Source organism: Diplotaxodon limnothrissa, linkage group LG9 (genome assembly GCF_057381915.1).
Source record: "Diplotaxodon limnothrissa isolate DT_005_m linkage group LG9, D_limnothrissa_male_GT1.1, whole genome shotgun sequence".
In the NCBI taxonomy this organism is placed as follows: Eukaryota; Metazoa; Chordata; class Actinopteri; order Cichliformes; family Cichlidae; genus Diplotaxodon; species Diplotaxodon limnothrissa.
This window is the reverse complement of record NC_140604.1, coordinates 26,507,471-26,528,308: the sequence shown is the minus strand read 5'-3', so window position 1 is coordinate 26,528,308 and position 20,838 is coordinate 26,507,471. Positions and strand designations below refer to the sequence as shown.

General features: G+C 43.9%; 1 protein-coding gene across 7 annotated transcripts in view; it reads left to right on the top strand.

The window, feature by feature from the left end:
* The window catches only part of ncoa2 (nuclear receptor coactivator 2), a 59,112-nt gene that overhangs the window by 35,080 nt on the left and 3,194 nt on the right, over positions 1-20,838 (top strand). For 3 of the 7 annotated variants that reach the window (XM_085362946.1, XM_085362947.1, XM_085362945.1), the window contains 14 exons: positions 2,570-2,747; positions 4,107-4,295; positions 6,529-6,630; positions 7,849-7,989; positions 8,167-8,314; positions 8,902-10,246; positions 15,848-16,046; positions 16,160-16,360; positions 17,117-17,320; positions 17,738-17,867; positions 18,035-18,200; positions 18,318-18,614; positions 19,613-19,693; positions 19,887-20,361. In XM_085362946.1, the coding sequence (XP_085219072.1) occupies positions 2,570-2,747; positions 4,107-4,295; positions 6,529-6,630; positions 7,849-7,989; positions 8,167-8,314; positions 8,902-10,246; positions 15,848-16,046; positions 16,160-16,360; positions 17,117-17,320; positions 17,738-17,867; positions 18,035-18,200; positions 18,318-18,614; positions 19,613-19,693; positions 19,887-20,361 (3,856 nt within the window). The remainder of the gene's footprint in view (positions 1-2,569; positions 2,748-4,106; positions 4,296-6,528; positions 6,631-7,848; positions 7,990-8,166; positions 8,315-8,901; positions 10,247-15,847; positions 16,047-16,159; positions 16,361-17,116; positions 17,321-17,737; positions 17,868-18,034; positions 18,201-18,317; positions 18,615-19,612; positions 19,694-19,886; positions 20,362-20,838) is intronic. The other 4 variants (XM_085362949.1, XM_085362951.1, XM_085362948.1 and 1 more) reach the window with 4 other exon arrangements.

The window sequence follows — 20,838 nt, the reverse complement described above, 5'->3', positions numbered from 1 at the left end:
GGGTGCACGGCCTTTTCCTCCTTACTCATAGCGCCATATGTGAAGAAAATATTATGAAATGCCAGACTCGTGCTGAAGTACCCCACACTCCACTCATTTGCTACCACTCACACAAGAGATGCTCTCCTCTTTAAATCATGATTGCTATATAAAGTGTCGCATCTACAGAGAACAGTTAAAAACGAGCCAACCGTGGTTGTGTGTGAGCGTTGCGGAGTTAACGCTGCCAGCATCTTGTATCCGCCCCTGATTGGCTATAAATCACAAGCGGGCCAATGGGGCCCCGTTGTACCACGAAGGACCACTGGAGTGCTTACATATAATAGGAAAGAAAGCAACAGCCTGGCGGATGAATCAGTCCATTGAGCCTGTCCTCTCACTCACTTCCTCCCTCCCTTTCTCTCTCCTGCTTGTTCAGTTCTCTTTCCTCTGTCTCTCCCTCCCCATCTTCTCTTCCTTCGCCTCTAGATCTGTCCTGTCATGGAATATTTATAGCTCTCCTGGTCCAGCGTCACTGAATCGACATACTAACTCGCAGCTAAATATAGACCAGTGCAGCCTGCAAGCTTTCCCATCTGTCAGCAGCCCCAAAACACAGCGATCGGCCATTCACACCCGCTCCGCTCTAGCCATGTCCCCGTCCGCCAGCCCAGGCTAATTACAGTGTGCTCTGCGGAGTATGGCTGTCGGCAGGAAATGCACCCACGCGCCCCATGACCCTCCTTCAAGGCCTTCTGCTGCCCACTCTCATGCCAACTCAAAGACGGACAAGGCTGTGAAGAAACATTAGTGTGCTGTTGTTTTAACCTTCTGGGAGCAGTCTTCTTCTGTCACATGATTTATTGTGGCATGTAGTTTGCATCCTTGCTAGCCCACGCGGTACAGAGGCTGTTGTGTGTTTCATGCATATTTTTGCCTCTACCAACAAAGTGTTAAGCATCACTGTCATACAGTACTAGAGGCATGTTTGAATTGCTTTAAGACAGAAATGTAGAAAATGGCTAATATTAAGCGAGAATTTATGAGAAGAGAGAACTCTGGTTGCAAAGCACTGCTCAGATTTAAATAATCCAGAGAAATTCCCAGATTCCTACCCTGCTGCAATTCATTACCTGCTGTGTAGCAATATTTAATCATATGTGAAAACAATAGGTTCTATGATATCACTCACAATGTATTTATTCAGGCTTTATTAATTTGTAGTTGCTGTAGAAATGTCTCTAGTGTTTATATTTAGTATTTAGGGAGGGTGTTGCAAATTAAGGTATTGGCTAAGAACATTATGCAAGAGGAGGAAGGCAGGCGTTGGCACTAGAGTGTTTGCTCTGTTTTTGTTTGCCCTACTTGTGCAGTTCATGGCCTTTCTTCATGCAGACTGGACTTACACAACCGTGTTGCATTTTGGAACAGCTCTGCTTCATGCAGTGATAGATGAGATCTCCTTAATCTATTTTCAGATCGTGCTGTGTTAAGGCGTGCAAAGGAAAACTTTCTTCTCAACATGATCATGTGTTCCCGGGATATGGGTTTGCTACATCCAGACTTGTCTGTTCACTGTAGATTTGTTAGGAAGTGTAGTTTGAGACATATACACTATAGTTATAGATGAGCAAGGATGCCAAAAACCCAACACGATACAAAATAAACATTTACGTTATAAATCCTCTTGCTACCCATTGAACAATTCATGTGACCCTACACGCTGACAAGTGTGTGTGTAGTGTAGATAATGTTTATTTAAGCTGAGGTGAGACACCTTGAGAAGAGTCTCTTGCGTCTTATCTTGACATCAACTTTACAGCATTACAAGCAGCAGAATTCCCTTTTTAAGAGCTCCCGGTGATTTGATGGCCTAATTGACACCACCTTGTGTGTAATGGCTGACCTGGGGCTGTATTCTTTCAATTAAGTACTGCTCCTCCTTCACATCCGCCCGTCTGTGCAGGCACATGCTTTTATCCTGCTTTTTATCAGCCACAGCGATGGTGAGCGTCTGTGGGAGTGATCCATGTACCCGGCACATGGCGTACTAATCGTTCCTCTTCAGACACAACTAGTACATGTGTCGGCTGTCATGGGGATGTTAGCATCAGCAGTCGTTGGAGTTTTTAGATAAACTGTGCCTTCACTGAGTCGCCTGGCATTATCTGTGAGATCATAGAGGTAACAGTGCATTAGATGATGTTGCGGAAAATAACCAGACGTGGCGAGATTTCCTTTTTTGTTAGGGAGTTGTGGAAGTATTGCGTATTGTAGAATTTGCCATGATTTGTGCCAACATTTTTGTGCTGTATAAGCATTCTTGCTGGAGCACACTAATCACATCTCAGGCACAGTAGGCGCAAATAGAACATCCCTAATGATAATGAGCTAACGAGCTAATTGGTAATTAAGTTACAATAAGACAAACAAACAATAGAATTCAGTAGAATATACATCTTTCTCTGCATCTGTTTGTGGAGTTTATATGCTTAAAACTGGATATCCTGACCATTAACCAGTGAAAGAAAAATGACCCAGTCCATAGTGAACAAACTTCTGAACTGTCTTTTTTTTTTAAATCCTCCAGGCTCTGGATGGCTTCTTCTTTGTGGTGAACATGGAGGGTAACATTGTGTTCGTGTCAGAGAACGTGACCCAGTACCTGCGCTACAACCAGGAGGAGCTGATGAACACCAGTGTCTACAGCGTGCTGCATGTCGGGGATCATGCTGAGTTCATCAAGAACCTGCTGCCTAAATCCCTCGGTTGGTTCAGAGATTGTTTTTTCCCTTTTTTTTTTTTCTTCTTGCTGTCAGTTTCTGTCTCACTGTGTCTCTTTTAGTCCATGTCCCTCGCTTTTCCTGACTTTGCATGTATGTCCTTTGTGCTGTGCTTCCGCTGCCTCTTAACACCCTCGCCTCTCTCGTTCTCCTTATTCAAACAGGTATGTTGTAGGTGGCTGTTGTTGCAGTGATGTCAGATTAATTAAAACATTTAAACGGTCACGGTCAGAAAGCATTTGATTCAGCTGTTTAACAGAGACTTTTAGGATGCTGCAAAAACCTATAGGTTCTTCATTTGTCCCTTTTGCTGACGCTCAGCCCAAACATTTGCTCGCACTCGTCCTCCCTCCCTTTTCAGCTAATTAACTTCCTTTTTTTGGCTTCTCTCCCCTGTCAGCAGCATCGTGCGCCTCCTATATTTCCATTTCATGTCCTTCCTTCTCCTTCTCTTCACTTATTTGTGTCATTCTCTCTTTCTCTGCCACGAACGCTCACCAAGTTCCTATTTTCATGTTCTCACTTTCCCATTTTTTTAGCCCACACACGGAAAACATTGCGTTTATCCTCACCTTACTCCATTTATTCTGTCACGTAAGATAGAATTTACTTTCATAGCCGCGGCCATTTAACATCCTGCCTCTGCATGACTTCCGCACGAGAGGTGATTTTTGATCTGTGCCATTGGAGCTCATCAGGAGCTCGAAGTTCTCCTCTCCTTCTCTCGTGGCGCTTCGGATTGAGGTCTGAGTACCCAGCCCATCTGGGTGGGAGAGCAGCGCAGAGCGAAGCACCCTGGAAACGATCAGTGGGCTGTGTCCCAGATACTGGGAGATTATCAATGCACTGAATGAGATCACAAACCAGATGGAGTGTGATGGGAGTTTGTTAGAGTGAACAGAGTGGCGTGTGTGACTATACGTTTCTTTCTTTGTGTGCACGTACGCGCACGGCCGCTTACACATGTGTGTGCCCTTTCTGGTGTGTTTGCTCGTGCCTGTGTAAGTGTTGGAGAGAAGAAGAAAGATTGGCAATGATGTTTTACAGGACATGCATATGGAGGCCTGGCTGTGATGCATAGCTGTGGATAGATGGCGCAGGGCTCAGGGTTCCAACTGCTCATTATGACTGATCTCTACCCAGCAACAACCCTCTCTTTTTTACACTTTTTCTGCCTTCATTCTCTCTGTCTTGCTCTCATTATGTCTTTCACTTGCAGCGTGGTAGCCTCTCTTGGCTCGCTCGTTGCAGCTCCCATTCTCCGCGTCCTGTTGTTCAGTTTTTGCTGCAGTACAATTTGCTTAAAAAAAAATCTCCTGTTCCCTTTCCTCCCCCTCGATTTAGTAAATGGTGTCCCGTGGTCCAGCGAGGGTCCAAGAAGGAACAGTCACACTTTCAACTGCCGAATGCTGGTCAATCCACACGGCGAGAGCCAGGAAGAGCCACACGAGCACGAGCCGCAGCAGCAGAAATATGAGACCATGCAGTGTTTTGCCGTTTCGGAGCCCAAGTCCATCAAGGAGGAAGGAGACGGTATGCAAGGAGGGAAAAACGGAGACTAAAGCGGCACCCTATGAAACACACTTAAGCATTTCCTACTAGGCACAATTGCGTTGAATGTTATAGTTTGCTTTGATTAAGTCTAAACCATTTGCAGTAACCTTGTTAAATAGTTTTATAGTATGATTAGGTTCCAAGAGCGAGAAAATAATATAGCCTGAAGTACAAAGGTGTTTGAATCATCGGGGGAAGCATTTTAACATTCAGCAACCTGACCCTTTTAGAAATTGCACACACTTATGTCAGCACGTTAAAACACTTGACAGAGGACTGAAAGACCTCTTCAGAAAGTAATTCAATTAAAACTGACAGTTTGCTTTGGAGCGTTCAATTAAAAAGCAAACAAAAGCAAGGATTTGTCTACTCGTATAACATTAGACTGAATTCTGCCCTCTTCAGTGGAGAGCTGAGTCGAGGTGAGCGGGATCAGACTTTTTTTTTTTTTTTTTTTTTAAGTAGTGTAAAGATATACACACACCATCGACAAAACCTGGAGAAGGAAAGTAAGAAAGCTTGCTTGTCTTTAAGAAACGCTGGTTGCCACCCAATGTAAAATCATTTAAAGTAATAATCAGCTGCTAGTCATTCATAGGGCGTTGATTGTTGACCATTATCTGTCTTATAACTGGATTTGTATAGCCAAATGATGAAGAGCAGTGCTGCTGCCACTCAACTTACACCCATGAAAAGTTAAGTGACACAAGGGAGACGGGAGGTTGGGCAGCTGTCATTAAAGCTCATCTATAATTCATGTACATCCCTTCCAAACCTGGGCTTATGACTCCAAGGGAACCATGTGCTTTAACCATGTAATGCAACAGCAAAAGCAGTCATTCAGTACTTTTCACAACAGCTTGAACACAACAACAGAATACAAACAAACTCGACACATTTGGGAGCATTTGTGTGTAAAGAAAGAAGAGGAATTTGTGTTAGCTTCTTGTATAAACATCTGCTCTCCTTTCCAGGGAAGCGATTTTAAATTGTATGTTGTTTCTGCTCTGCTTTCGGAGTTCAGTCACTGAGAGGTCACAGGGCTATTCCAGTGGTATTCAAGGCTTTAGATGGGAGCATGAGATGCTGAAGAGTGTAAAATTCCATTACAAACGACCTTTAGCCAGAATATTTCAGGACTTGTGATTGTACAGCAGCCTAAATCCCTTTTGTTCAAAGGCTATATTGCCAATCTTTAACTCAGCGGCAAATTAAAACAATAAGCAAATGTTTTACTCCAAATCTAGTTAGAGCCTTTTCCCCTACTCTCTGGCTTGCTTTTTGTGCACCAGCTGTTTGCCAGCCATACTTTGGCAAGTAGGCCAAATAGGACTCGGGCCAGAGGTGTGCCAGTGTTTGTGTGTACTGAAGTGGCAAAGCAAGATGAGTGGTTACCAGTGCAGGAATCTGTCCAGCTATAGACAGAAACAGGGGGAATGGAGGCGATGGAAAGCAAGAAATTAATGTAGATTCACAGATTTGAGGGTCAGACCACCCAAGAGGCTTTTTAATAGGACTGTGTGCGAGTGTGCGTGTGCGCGTGTGTGTTAGTTCTGGCATGCATTCATTTACAAGAAACGTGTATGGGAGTGTGGGTATTACTGGCACCGAAAAGTTAGATGGCAGACTTTTTGGGGTCACCCCAGTCCTGGACTTGGCAGTGTCATATTTGCCATCAGTCAGTCAGCGCTTCACACACACACAGACTTTAATGTTGAGCCAGGAGAGGTGTCATCAGTGTTAGATGTTCCTGCAGGTGAGAGTAGCCAGAGATGGGCATTCAAGCTCTCTTACACACACACGTGCACACACACACACACACACACACACACACACACACACACACACACACACACACACACACACACACGCCTTCAAAGGTCACACTTCATCATTTCCCTTGCCAGCGATAGCTGCTCCTCCTCATGAAAGGAGCGGAGCCCTGATCCCTATGCTCATTAATAACTGTATTAATTATGCTGCCTGGGAATAACATGCATTTCATTTTCTTTCCCTCCCTCTGTCTCTATCATTTACACCCCATCCCTCCCCTCTCTCCCATCCCTTCCCCCTTTCACCTCTTCTGTTTATCTCTGTTTTTGTTTTTTTTTGTTATATACTCCATCTCCTATTTTCTTTCCTGTGCTATTCTGTTTTCTCTTTCTGAGTTTTTAATTATTTTTACTTTATTTTTTTTATTTTTTATTTTTAGACTTTCAGTCGTGCCTGATTTGTGTAGCTCGCAGAGTGCCAACGAAGGAAAGACCCATGCTTCCCACGCACGAGAGCTTCACTACACGTCAGGACCTACAAGGTACACGAACATGTCAGCCGGCAGTGAACTACAAACCGCTGTTCACAGAAAACTTTGCTCTTGATTTTTTTATTGCATCTTTGTTTTAGCATAGCATCTTTCCATATGTGGCTTTTCAAATAAAACTTGGCCCTGCATCAAAAGAATGGTGTAACGATTCTAGTAAGGCAAAGTTCCAGCAGTACCTTATTTGATGTCAACAGCTTGTAAATCACTTTGCACTACAGTTAGGGATTCAAAGAATATTATATCCTCTGTAAAGATCCTTAGGATTGAACAACTTAGTAGACCCAGCTTCCTACCACAGGCTGCTCTCTGGGACGTAAAGTACCTGCCTGAACGCTGGCACACAGACACAGACAGCTGTTTGTGTTTCACCTGGTCTTTGATGTACCCGTACCACTTGTGTGGCACAGACACACACACACACTTAGTCACTCATGTATAGTAATTTACTGTGGTTTCCCACACAGACCTCAGTAGCCATGCATCTAGGCAGGGCTATTATTTATTTGCCTCTTTATTTGGACTGCACAATTTTAAATAATTGCCGTGATTTGTTTTATTCTAGATTGACAGCATTATTTTTCTCTCATATTTTGCTGAAAGTACTGCCTCTACATTCTTGTTATGCCTACAAGAGCTTCTTGGACATGGTGCGGAGCTGTGAATAGTTCTATTATGGATGCTAGTTTGACAAGTCTTTAGTCAGTCCCTATGGCTGTCATTCAAGCAGCAGTGTGCTTGTCACCCTTTCAAATGCATCATACTTTCATTTAAATTGTATTCCAGTGAGGGACAACTGTTACACTGCTGTGACTGTGTTTACACACGCAGCATGAGAGTACTTGTTGGGCTCTAAAGATAGTTGAGGCTGAGCTGCCCTGAACTCATTACCTGCTGTAATGAGTGGTCTTTTTAAATTTATACTGACAGCACTTATAATTGTATTTCCATGTCTAATCCTATATAGTCAGGACCTTCTATTCTGTTTACTAACACAGAAGCCATTTCTAACGTTGGGTAAGCTGTAATTAGAATGTAAACAAAGATTTATAATGTATTCTTTAAGTAATATTAAACCACTGAGATCCTGGCCGAGTCAACAGAAGAGACATTTATTTTTAATGTCGACATTAAATCTTTACATTTGTGTATGTCAACCGAAATGCTTTCCTTTATGACTAAGGTCTCTCTAATCCCGTACTGTGTGCTTAGGTAAGATAACATCCCTAGATACCAGTCTGCTACGAGCATCCATGAAGCCGGGCTGGGAAGATCTTGTGAGGCGCTGCATCCAAAGGTTCCACCTACAGAATGATGGAGAGATGTCTTTTGCAAAGAGACACCAGCAGGAAGGTAATTCCATTAACTATGAGGACAATCGTGTTTAATTTTTTGCTCTGGATATTAGAGTCATTGGGGATGGCTGCATTAGCATGAAACGGTTGTTTAAAGAGGGGCTGCAGCCACATTAAGGAAATGGTCAAATGAAAAGTGTTATTTTGCCATCAATGTGTGTACATGTGTGCCTAGTGCTCCGACACGGCCAGGCGTTCAGCCCCATCTATCGGTTCTCCCTCTCTGACGGAACCATCGTCTCAGCCCACACCAAGAGCAAACTGGTACGCTCGTCTGCCACCAACGAACCTCAGCTCTACATGTCCCTGCACATCCTACAGAGGTATGTCCTACCTGCTCCACGTGAGTCAAAAAGACTGACATAAACCCGAGGCATCAACTTGCTAGCATGTTTTGTCCTGTGAGTTCCCTGCAGCACTGCCTGTTGGCTTCATGGAAATTGTGAGGATGGCACGGTTTTCAAAATATGTGCTTCCAAGTGTTCTTGGTCAAAATCAGACAGCGATATGTTACACCCCCCCAAAGAGAAACAAAACCAGAAAAAAAACCAAAACAAACATATTTTCTCACTTCCTCCTCATGGTAAATTCATGTAGTTGTATTCATACTTTGTCTCATTGTTGGCAAACAGAAGAGTTTTATTACATGTCATATCCCATCCTTGGCATGCACATTGACATTTTTCTTGCAGTATAGTTTATACTGTATAGATTATTTACCCTTTACCCTATTGATTTTCTGCGCATCTCATTGTGCATGCATTCATATGATAGTAAAAAGTGTATTTGAAGAAATGCAGAAATGTTCCTTTTCAGTTTAAAGCAGCCAGTTTTCTAAGATTTCTAACTCCCATGTACAACTTTTGGTATTGTTTTTTTCTAATGTGTGTGTTTGTGTTTTAAAATCCAGGGAGCAGACAGTATGTGGAATGGGTCAGGACATGGGCCCTGGCAATCAGGCCACAGGGATGGCTCCCAAACCAATGAACTCTTCCACTCCCTCCATGACTCCTCCAACCCCAGGCAGCTTGCCAGGTTCAGGGCCTCAGGGCCAGGACACTACCATCAGCAGCAACAGCACGCCTTTCTCCCCCCCAGGTCCTGCTGGTCCCAGAGAACCAACGGCTATGGGGGGGCATATGCAGGTCTACCGCTTTGGCTGTCCTCAGCCACACAACCACAATGGGAGCATGCAACCACCACAGCAGGGCCCCAACTGGAGGATGAATAGCCCCTCTCGTGCCAGCCCAAGCCCAGCCGGAGGACCCCATCCACCTCCGCAGAACTCTATGCTATCACCCAGGCACCGAGGGAGTCCTGGGGGTGCAAGCAGCCCTCGTGTAGCAGGGGGTCTGCATTCACCCTCACCAGTGGGGATGTGCAGTGGAGGGCCTGGAGGTGCAGGAAGTAGCACGGCTAGCACCCATGCTAACAGCTATACTAGCAGCTCTCTGTCAGCTCTGCAGGCCCTTAGTGAGTGCCATGGTGTAGGACACGGGCATGGACCCCCTCATACACATACACTAGGGTCTCCAGACCGGAAAATGGGCTCCCCAGCTGGGGTCACACCAGGGTCAGCGGTAAACGCTCATCTGATGTCAAAACTTGGAGGATCCACCAGTGCTATTGGTGGTTCAGGAGACTCATTTGGACCTCATTCAGAGATGAGTCAGGGACACACCCAGGCCCAAACAGAGGGGAACTTAGTGGAGCCCAAGGAGGAGAGGGATGGACCCCTCGAGGGCCATGATGCTCACAGCCGTGGACATGACAACAAGGGCCACACCAAGTTACTGCAACTGCTCACCACCAAGCCAGAACCCCTGGAGACTCCTCTTTCCCCTGGTGCAGGAGTTGAGGGCAAGGACCAGGCTGGGACAGGGGTCCGGGGTGGCAACACTCACGCCACGTCCCTTAAAGAAAAACATAAAATCCTCCACCAACTGCTTCAGAACAGTACATCCCCCGTGGATCTTGCTAAGCTCACCGCAGAGGCTACAGGCAAAGAGATGGGCCAAGACCAACCCCAGGGTTCCGGTAGTGCTGCTTCTGCGGCAGACATTACTCCTAAGCAGGAGCCATTGAGCCCCAAGAAGAAGGACAATGCCCTGCTACGCTACCTACTGGATAAGGATGACACTGTAATGAAGGACAAGGTCCCTAAGCTAGAGCCTGGGGAAGTGAAAGTCGAAGGGGGCAAACACCCGCAGGTCAAGGCGGAGAAACAAGATGCAGGATACGACCGCGCTGAACAGGTCAGTTTAACGGAGTTAATCTTGTTTCCTGTCTTTTTCTTCTTTGAAATGAGTAAAGGGCTAGAGTTACCCCAAAACTAACTGTAACCTCTTTAGCCTGTTGCAAAAAGCAAAAGTTTTCTGCCCTCTATTGCTCCACTTGCCTCTTCTCTCTGTTTTGCATGAATCTGGGTTAGGTAGCAGATGCCACGTCCATGCAGGATGTTACAGCTAAATGTACAAACAGTCAGGGAATGCAGAAGGCAAACAATATTTGTTGCGCATATATACATTCCGAATGACCAGCATATACACTGAACTCATTGTGTATGCTCTTTATTAATGTATATAAACACATCAGGTCCTTTCACTGCCTGTGTGTTGGCAGCTGAGGGAATCTATCCGCCAGCTTCAAACAACTGTGACATTTGGAAGGAGCCCCTGTGGTTCTTCAGCCATTTGATCCTGGTTGCTTTTGGCCAGATTCCTCAGGTTTGGCACCGTGCTCAGGTCAAGACTGGCGCTGAAAGAGAGAAAGGAGTCAAAGGAAGTGAGCGGGCAGAGTGTTGCTGGTGAAACTCAAAATTTCTTTGTAGCTGATGTTCTAGCAAGGCAGAGTGTTTAGAACAACCTGCTGATGCCCTAATGCAGGAAAGAAACCCGGCATCACAGACACTCACAAGCTTTCATACAGGAAACCTGCACATGACACGCTCTACTAAACACCTATGCAAGCCTGCAAGTGTCATTCTATCACATACTCTTCACTGCTAAACCGCAGAATTACAACAAATGACATATAATTACATAAATGCCCTTCCTTTTCTTTTCTGTCTCTGTATCATTAGCTTCCTCTTCTTCGACCAGTCACGTAGTCTGGGTTGCATGCATGCCATTTAAATGTCAGTAACACTGAACAGAGGTCACATTTTTTTGTCAAAGTGCATGTTCATTTTTTTTATAAAAAGGTAATCTGTGTGCAAACTGTGCTTACTGTGGATCAGGGTGCAGATAACCTGGTTTGATTGTCCAATTTGAAATGTCCGCCTACAAAAGAATAACCTGCGTCAGAGTGGGTTTTAAGGGAATTTATAAAAATCAATCTTTTTTTATTATTATTATTTATTTTTTAATATATTTTAGGCTTTGTTTGTTTTTTTTCTCCATTCACAGAGAGACAGCGGCACCGACTGTCACGCAGCTATGCACGCTCGCAGTGTATGTACAGTATGTGCTCGTGTGCTGGGGTACATAATGTGAAGAAGAGGGAAAGGTGATTGGTTGGATAATACAGTAAGAGCCGCTGTTAAACTGAACAAAGAACGGGAGAGGAGAGAGGTGTAGATACCCCCAGGAGAGGCCAGCCTCGGCAGGCAGAGTGAAAATGATGAGCCATATGCTCCTGCATGTCCTCTCTGCTACCATGGAGATAGAGGGGAGAGGGAGTGGTGTGTTTGCAGAACGTGCAAGAAACAATAAAGAGAATTAGAAATTGAGAGAAATCCAGGTTTTAATGTGTAATGCCAAAGGGTTTTATTTTGTGGAAGTGGCCAGTATACAAGGGAACACAGTTAGACTGTATTTTAAAAGGATTTCGTTTGCCCTACATTTAAAGTGCAGCTGAAATGAGGGAATTCTGGGTTTTTGCCTTTAGTACGTTAACACACTCACGACTTAATGTGGTGACACATTCCAGTTTAACAGATCTCATTAACTAGAACAAGAGCATTTTGTTAGAATTGCACTAAGCTGAGGCTTCATTAGAGCCTTTACATGTGTGTGAGTGGGCTTCTGTTCCTTACTGGTGACTTGCTGCTTGGCCATGTGTGAGAGCTGACTGTACTAGTTTGAGTCCACTCATCCTCCTCTCCACTAACCTCACCCACTATTTTCTCGCTGACGCTCCTTCCCTTCCTCTGCCTTTCTCGTCCTCATGATTGTTGAGGGCTGAATTATTGATGGCTGGAGCAGAGCTAAATGAGAAATCAGAGCAGAGCTCTGATGGAGTTATGAGTATGGCTGAAAACAGGGGTGGTTCAGACTTGTACCAAACTGCCGATCAGATCGACTATTAGCGATTGACGAGGCAGTTAACAGATATTTTCCCTGACAATGATAATCTTTGATATTAAATCCGTAAAAGTGACTCTGCTCTTTAATCCCTAATTTAAGGAAGTCAGTTTGTTATTCCTTCATCCGATCTTTAACTTCATTTTTCATGTGCTTGCTCATGACCAAAGCATCTGGCTTTGTCACATGTTCGCTGTGTCACATCTGCCAAATAAGATTAGAAGTTTAGGTGACAATGAGGTAATAGGCTGTATCTGACTCACTCTCTTACCTGCTTCACTATCTTTACATTTTCTGTTTTCTTAAGACTATCTCTGAAGCTAAAATTGACTTCTTATTGTACCATATATACACCAATAGACCACACCGTCAAAACCACCTACATTGTTGTGGTGCACCGTGTTCCCCGTTGAGACATGGTACTCACATTATGTCTGAGTGTGTGCTTTTAGGTTCAGTTTCAGGCACCAAGAAGTTTAAAGTAGATCTATTTCTTCAAGTTGTTAGGTTCTTCTTTCCAGCATGTTCCACAGATGCTCAGTGTGATTGAGATCTGTGAAATTTGGAGGCCAAGTGAAAACTTTGAACTCACCACTATCGTTCTTAAATCATTCTTGAGGAATTTTTATGATGCAAACATTATCCAGCCGAAAGAGGTCACTCCCATCATGGATTAAGGTGTTTCTGTGGTCTGTAATATTTAGCTAGGTGATATATTTTAAAATATATCACATCAATCCGTGAATCTAAAGTTTCTCAGTTGAATATTCCCAGAGTATTAACGTACCTTCACCAGCTTGCCTTCTGCCTTCTCTTCCCAGGGTTAAAAGCCCACAGGTGGTCAGACTAGGCCACATTCCCCAGTAGTGGTGCTTTCAGTAGTGGACATGGGGCAGCATGCAGGTTTCACCAGTTTTTACAGTAACTCTCAGACTAGTCTTCACTTCCTTTGGTGGCTTCTTTGAGCTATCACATTTTGGCTCTTCACAAAGTGAGTCCAAGTTTTTTTCCGTTGCCTATTTTTCCTGCGTCCACCAATGTAACTTCAAGAACTAGCTGATCAATCGACACCTAATTTTGGATCTAACTGGGGGGAAAAAAAGAAAATTGGTTTAAATTCTGCTTCTAAAAAGCTAGAATTAAGCTAGTCTCAAAAAACTGATTTACTCAAAAAAGTAAATCAGAATGACTGAAATAACTTTTCTGCACCAAATGCAGAAGCAGAAAATCTTCACTTGTACTCCCAGTTAAATGTCAGATGTCTGTGCAAGTGTTGCAATTAATGTTGGAGCCATGTGTTGTCCTGACTTTTATTTTATTTAACACTTGTTTACATTTAGGTAACAAAAGAGCAGCATGACTCTGGGGTGACTTTTTCCTTTTTCCTTACTTGACAGTGCCACTTCTGCTTTTCTTGGCCTTTCTCACTTCCCTTTCCTATAAAATTTCATGCGCTATATCATGGCTTCTGGAGGGCTCCTGTGTCCTTTTGAAGTCCACATCACCATTAGGGCACTGGACGTTTAATGGAAGAGTTGGAGATTACTCGCATGTCACACTCGCAGTGTTGGTCCGTTACTAAATACCAGTACTTTGAAAGCGTGCTTTGAAATTGTATGTTAACTAATGTTTCGAATACAACTATTGCAACAGATAACAGAGTTTTTAAGTAGTGCTTTTTGTAGTTGCCATTTGGATTTTTTTTTTCTGCTGGACCTTTTAAAGACTCAGTAAAGAAGTTGTTAGGTCAAACATCACGAGCGCTGGAATAGTTTACTTGCAGTTTACTTTGATGCCTTTTATGATACAAGTGCTGTTTATAACTCACATGTGGCTTCAACTTACAACTAGCCATGTGTCCCACTTCATATATATATTGTGTATTTGTCCTACAAAGGCTGCTGGAAATGTAAATCAGCTCTGCAGTGAAAAATGATCCTTTTTATGGTTTTAAAATCTTTGATTTCTTTCATTATTTTGTTTTAAATGAAATACAGTAAAATGGTGAGAGATGCAGAAAAGGAGGGCTCACATTGCATTACATGCACCGACATGCATTTGAAAGTGGAGTGTAACATGAATTGATAGAAATGGGACCCATTAAGGGTAAAAGCAACTGGAGAAGTGGAGAGAATAGAAAATGGGAGGAGAGAGAATTGAAGAGGAGGAGGAGGAGGAGGAGAGCAAACTGAGAGTGTACAGAAGCATTACATCATTCCTGACCTCATTAGGGCTTTTCTCTCTCCCACCACCACCGCCACCCCTCACTCTGTTACTCTCTCTAGCTTTCCTACATATCCTGTCTGCTTCTAGCTGTGATCAGCTATGTGCGGCTGTCTATATTCGGCTGTACTGAGATACTATTTAAATAAAATCTTCCAAGATGTAAAATAAATAAATAAATAAGAAGTGCATTTGGGCATAACCGAGACGAGGCTGCAGTCCTTGAGCCGTCTAGATAATTTGTTCTATCAGGCATATTTGGCAGCCTTCTATCTGTAGCAGCAGTTACATGCCCAACAAATACATGTCATTGTCAAGTACAACATTGAAACAGTGCTGGTGTGCTGCTTTCCTGCTGTACAGTATGTCATGATCAGGGGATTCAGTGATTCTGTATGTGCTGCACTCTGGTGGACAGTTGCAGCTAGTGCAACTTATTTACTCAAAGTCCCTCAAGCCTCGCTAGAAAGTGCCCGGATCACTTTTGTGAAATTGTAGTTTCTTTTTGGTTGTTGCTTATTAATGCTTTGACAGTTGTTGTTTTTTTTTAAAGGGTGTGGGTTGCCGAGATGTTTTACTGAGCTGCATTATTCAAGAGTTCCTGTTATTGTGTCCTCCGCATCTGTGACAGAAAGATAAATACACGCCATGCCAGTGTTGTGAAACGGACACTAAGAAGTTTATTCTTTTGTGGTTCTTCCAGTTCTTTTGTTCAAGATCAGGTCCACAGCATGCCCTTGTGTTTGAGTGTGTGTGGAGAAATGAAACAGAAATTGTATAGAGAGTCCAGCTGTGTATGAATGCAGCTTCAGGCTGCAAAGAGTTGGCTCAGTACAGCTGTTTACAGTAAGGAGGCAGAGAGGAGTTCAAACAGTTGGCATTAGCCCGACTGCTGCTTATATCTGCTCTACTGTTTTACTTTGGCAGGACAAAGTTTAAGTAGCCACATGTTTTCTGTATTTGTTGTTTTCTTAGTTCAGTGGGAGTAAAATTTTGGATTTAAAAGTAGAGAAGTTGTAATAAACCTCCTGAAAGAACCACTCAGCAAGCGCAAAGTAGAATGAGAATCTGGGAAGCTAAGTCAAAGTGAAGTCTGGCCTAGATTTGATGTAAAGTGCTCCATTTTTTTTTTTCTTCTAGTTATCCTGTTTTATAAACAAGGCCAATCCCACTGAAAGACACCTCGTGGAAGTTTGCTTTCGGTAGATGTGCTTAATAATAATTTAGATTTGTGCATTTACAGGTGAATGAGTGAAGGGTTTCTTAATGGGAGCCTTAACAGCAAATTTAATTCACTTTTTTCCCCCCACTTGTCTATCTGTCCTCTAGTCATCGGAGCTGGATGACATCCTGAATGACCTGCAGAACGCTCAGCCACAGCTCTTCTGTGAGCCGCGGCCTGTTTCGTTGCCCAGTCCCATGGACAAACAGAACATCATCAATGACATCCTGCAGATGTCCGAGAGCAGTCCTGTCATGGCTGCACAGCCGCAACACCGGGGCCTTGGGCCCGGCATGGGACCCACTAGTGAGTCCCTTTCTTTGTTTGAAAAACAGAAAAAAGTGCACTAACCACATTGTATATTCATAAAATACTCCAATGAGCATGCAGGAATAAGCTGCATTTATTCCTGTCTTCAGACTTTGGCGGTGTTCGACCAGGCCAGCCAGGAAGGGGTTTGTCTGTTAGAAGTGTGTCTCTGGACGTGAATATGTCCCCCCAGCAGCCATCATTACAGTACCCCATAAGGACCACAAGCCCATACACTGTTATGCAGCAACAGCAAGGCATGGTGGGGAACCATGGCATGATGGGTAACCAGGCTGCTATGGTCAATGCAGGTAGGTGTGATGGTTATGATTTGCAGAAGCTTGTATTTGTCTGAATGTGTGTGATACTGCCTTCACACCTCACTATATCCTAAAAAAATGAATTAAATCCATGTTTAAATGCTTGTTTATGCTCAGATTGCTGGATGAAAATATTCAGTCTGTAAGAGTGGCTTATCTTGTTACTGTGCAGGTATTTAGCTACCAGAAGCTTTGTTTTAGTTTTGTAGTCTAATGATAAATCACATTTGAGCAGGCTTTAGCTGCATGAAGGAAACCCTGAAACATTGGCCGTCTTGCTCGGAGGCTAAATCTTGAGATCATTGTTTCTCAGATTACATAGCGCTGAATGTGTTTCCTCAGTTTAGATTGACTGTCTGTAATGAATCTCTTTTCAGTTTTTGACAGGTTTTTGTGAAGTGTGATTTCCACCTTTCAATCTCACAACAGCCAAACAAGTAGAGACAGAAATGTATTTTTCTTCTCCTAGATAACTGTGGTAACACTTAGAGCTGCTCCTGAGTTCTGAGGAAGGACTTCGTTCCTCGTGTGTGTCGCTCACCCTTTAACGTATCATGCCATGGCACTGTGACTCACTTCCTGTGACAGGAAACAATCACCCACACTGGCACAAAGTTCTCTGACTGCTACTCCCACATATTAGTCTTTCCTCCTTATGTAGCATCATGGGGGCAGCGGGCATCTACTGAAATCTGTCCTGAGATTTTTCTCATTGGTTCTTATCTTCGTGTGTGTGTGTTCCCCCAGCACTGATGGCTCCAAGTGGTCCACGGCCAGGCATGCAGCAGCAGGAGGGCTGGGTAGGCCCAGCTTCTGCACCTCCTATAGGAGCGCCGGGCCCTGGCCATCAAAATGCCATACAGGGCAGGACGGGACCCAGTGGTACTCCCATGAGGCCCAACAGCCAACCAGGGCCCCGACAGATGATGCAGTCTCCAATTATGCCTAATAGTAAGAGCGCTGTGTACCAAAAAAATACATATTACAATGTTTTAAATGCAGAAAGAACCACACTGCTGGTTTTCAGACTGAGCAATGCAATAAAGCTATTTCCCAGCCCCTAAGAGAGTACCAGATTCTCCAGCATGTCAGTATAGAAACCCAGAACAAAATTACTTGTACTTTGTGGAAATTAGATCTGAGTTGTCAGGTGTGATCCATCTAAAACTCCTTAGCAGATATCTACTTGTCATACTTGTAAAAGCTGCCATCTAGTGGTTAACCACAGTGCAGCACATGGCGTTAACTCAGATCTGCTACCCTGCACGTTCCTTTATTTTAAAGAGTATTCACTCTTGATTCATCATGACCCATAAGTACTTCACTGTCTAATATTTAGCCAATCTTTTTTTTTTCTTCTCTATTTAGCCCAACCAGATATAGACATTGGAATGGTTGGTGACCATTTCTCACAACAACAGGCTCCACCCAACCAGACGGCCCCCTGGCCAGACAGCATGATGCCAATTGATCAGACAGCTTTTGTAAACCAGAGCAGGTAAGCTCATTACCAGCGTAGCTCAGTGGCATAATTTTACACAGTTAACATTTTTATTCTCATCAGACTTCTATATTTTTTAATAGTTTAACTGTTGGTCTAAATGTTTGCTGTGGCATATACAAGACAATGTTTTTAAAATATTTGTTTGTCTCCTCTTCGCTCAGGGCTCCACCCCAGGATGATCTGCTGTGCAATACAGGGCTCAGCTCAAGTGATGGCAGTGCAGTGGACGAGGGGGCTCTGATGTCTCAGCTGTACACCGCACTAAAAGACTTTGATGGCCTGGAGGAGCTCGATCGTGCTCTGGGGATCCCTGCTATGGTAGAACAGGTGGGATTTCCATCCTGCCAAACCTACATTATAACATTCTTGGTTTTTAAGTGATGTTTTATTATTTTTGTTTGTGGTGCTGCATTTTTTTTAATAATATATGGCTGCCTGTTTCAGAGCCAATCACTGGAGCCAGACCAGTTCCCCCAGGAACCCTCGGTGATGTTGGATCAGAAGCCCCCCATGTACACCCAGCAGTTCGGTCCCCCAGCATCACACATGGCACCGAGAGGCTACCCTGGTGGCCCCATGCAAGAGCCAGGTTTCCACCCGATGCCTGGCCAGATGGGTCCACGGCCAGGTTTCCAAATGATGCGAATGCCGGCCCGGCCAGGACTCAGGCCTACTGGAGTCGTCCCCAACCAGCCCAACACACTACGACTGCAACTCCAGCACCGGCTTCAGTCACAGCAGGTGCACATGAATCTAGACTGTCCTGACACTGCTGGAAGTACTCTTGCTCACTGATTCTTGACTCTACTATAACCTCTCTCTTTAGGATCGAGAACACACGGACAGGAATTGTGTTTTTATCCTTGAGGGTGACATTTTAGCAGCTTCGATGACAACATAGGAACTTTTAAATCTACCTGCCACGCATTAGGCTTCCAGTGGACTTTAGCCTAATTCTAATGTAAAACTATAGATTATGTTATTTTCAAATCCTGATTAACAGTGTCTTCATAAAAATTAGATTATTTAACCCTCCAGGGTCATGGATATAATTGGCCATTTTTTCCTACTTTTAATTTACTTTATACTTTTAAAATTAAGTATAAAGTTGAAATTATTTTTTTAAACTATGAAAACCACAAATATGTTTAATGCATCATATTCATAACTTGAAATGCAAATATAAATTGTTGTTTGCTAAATTTGTACACAGGCATGAAACCTTCGAGGTGTGTGACTCCTGTTGTCCACCTGCAGATAGCGTGTACATTTCAATCTGCCTTTGGTGGCTTTTTGGCCATTTCTGATATTCAGTAGTGGCTTCATTGACACACAACGAGCGGCCTCATTGTTTTGACACACACAAACAAAAACATGACTACACTACACACTAACTGTAGAATCCAAACATGCTAAATGTCTCGAAACTTGCTATTTATATCGCTCTCTTTTGCCATTACTTTCATTTTTTTCTCCTTTTCCTTAGCAACCAAATACCACATGTTGCCATAGAAGTGTGTGATTGGTTGATGTGATGTATTTTTCCACCAATAGGAAAGGTGTCTTGTTTTTGTTTTGTTTTGTGTTAGTGCTTTGAGGGCTTTCCTTGAAAATCCTGTTTGTTTGTTTGTTTGTTTGTTTTTGTTTTTTTAGACACACAGCATCTCCGTCAGCTACAGAGGGTTAAAAAGTGTATATTTCTCTCTGTAACAACCATTTTCCTCTGTTTTTTCTTCCAGCAGAATCGCCAACCAATGATGACTCAGATGAGCGGTGTGTCAAATGTGAACCTACCTCTTAGAACTAATGCTCCAAACCAGGTATATGCCCACTATCATTACATGAGCCGCCTGCACAGACATGTTGTGACTGTAGGTAGGGTTCATCTCTTTAATAGCTTGCAGTAAATTAAAGGCTATGATGTCAGTGTTGTGTAGACTTGCTTTTTGTAGATGCTGTTAGTGGGGGTTTTTGTTTTGTTTTTTATATTCAAACCACCTCTCTTACTTGAAGGGAACCATCAATGCTCAGATGTTGGCACAACGTCAGCGGGAGCTGCTGAGTAATCACCTGAGACAGAGGCAGCAGCAGCAGCAGCAGGTGCAACAGGCCCAGCAGGTCCAGCAGCAAAGGAGCATGGCCATGAGGGCTCAGGGCCTCAACCTGCCTCCCAACATGGCCGCCGGAGGCATGAGTAACCCTCGGAATCCCCAGGCCAACCCCCAGCAGCTCCCCTACCCGCCCAGCTACGGTACCAGTACAGGCCTGGCTTCGTCACCTCCCCCTACCAGCTCCTTCCCCTCTCCTCTCTCCCCCAGCCTGCCCTCTCTTACCCCCAACCTCCACCTGCATGGCACTTCCTCCTCTTCCTCCACTCCCTCCTCCTCCTCACAGATGATGATGGGAAACACAAACATGATGGGCGGACAGTACGGGGCCGTACTCAGCCCCCAAATGCAGCACAGTGCCTTTCAGTTTCCCAACTCAGGTACTGCTCCACCACCCCAGCCAACCACACACCTCACCCTACACCTCACCCTACTACCTGTGTTCGTGTTCGTATGTGTGTGTTGATGTGACCACCTGAGCTGCTTCATGTGCTTTTTGGTAGCTGCTATCATGCGATTTGTAACTTTATATACTGATGACTAGAATAATCAGCTTCCATTGCATCATGCAAATCATACTTAATATTCTCCCCTTTAAAACGGAATAACTTGTGAGTAGTTGTCTGTAAGTGTGGCCATATGTCTTTATTATTTTGTGCGCTGTCCAAAAAGGGTGACCTGGCTATTCACTCTTGCTCCACCAGGGGACACTAGAAGCACAATAAAGCATTATTTCATGCTCCACACTGATGCCAAACTCTAAATATTGTGATCAGTAAGGACATGAATCATCTCTGGTACCTGTCAGTCTAACAGCTTGACATGCAGCCTGGGTATGATCTATATAATTTGGTAAT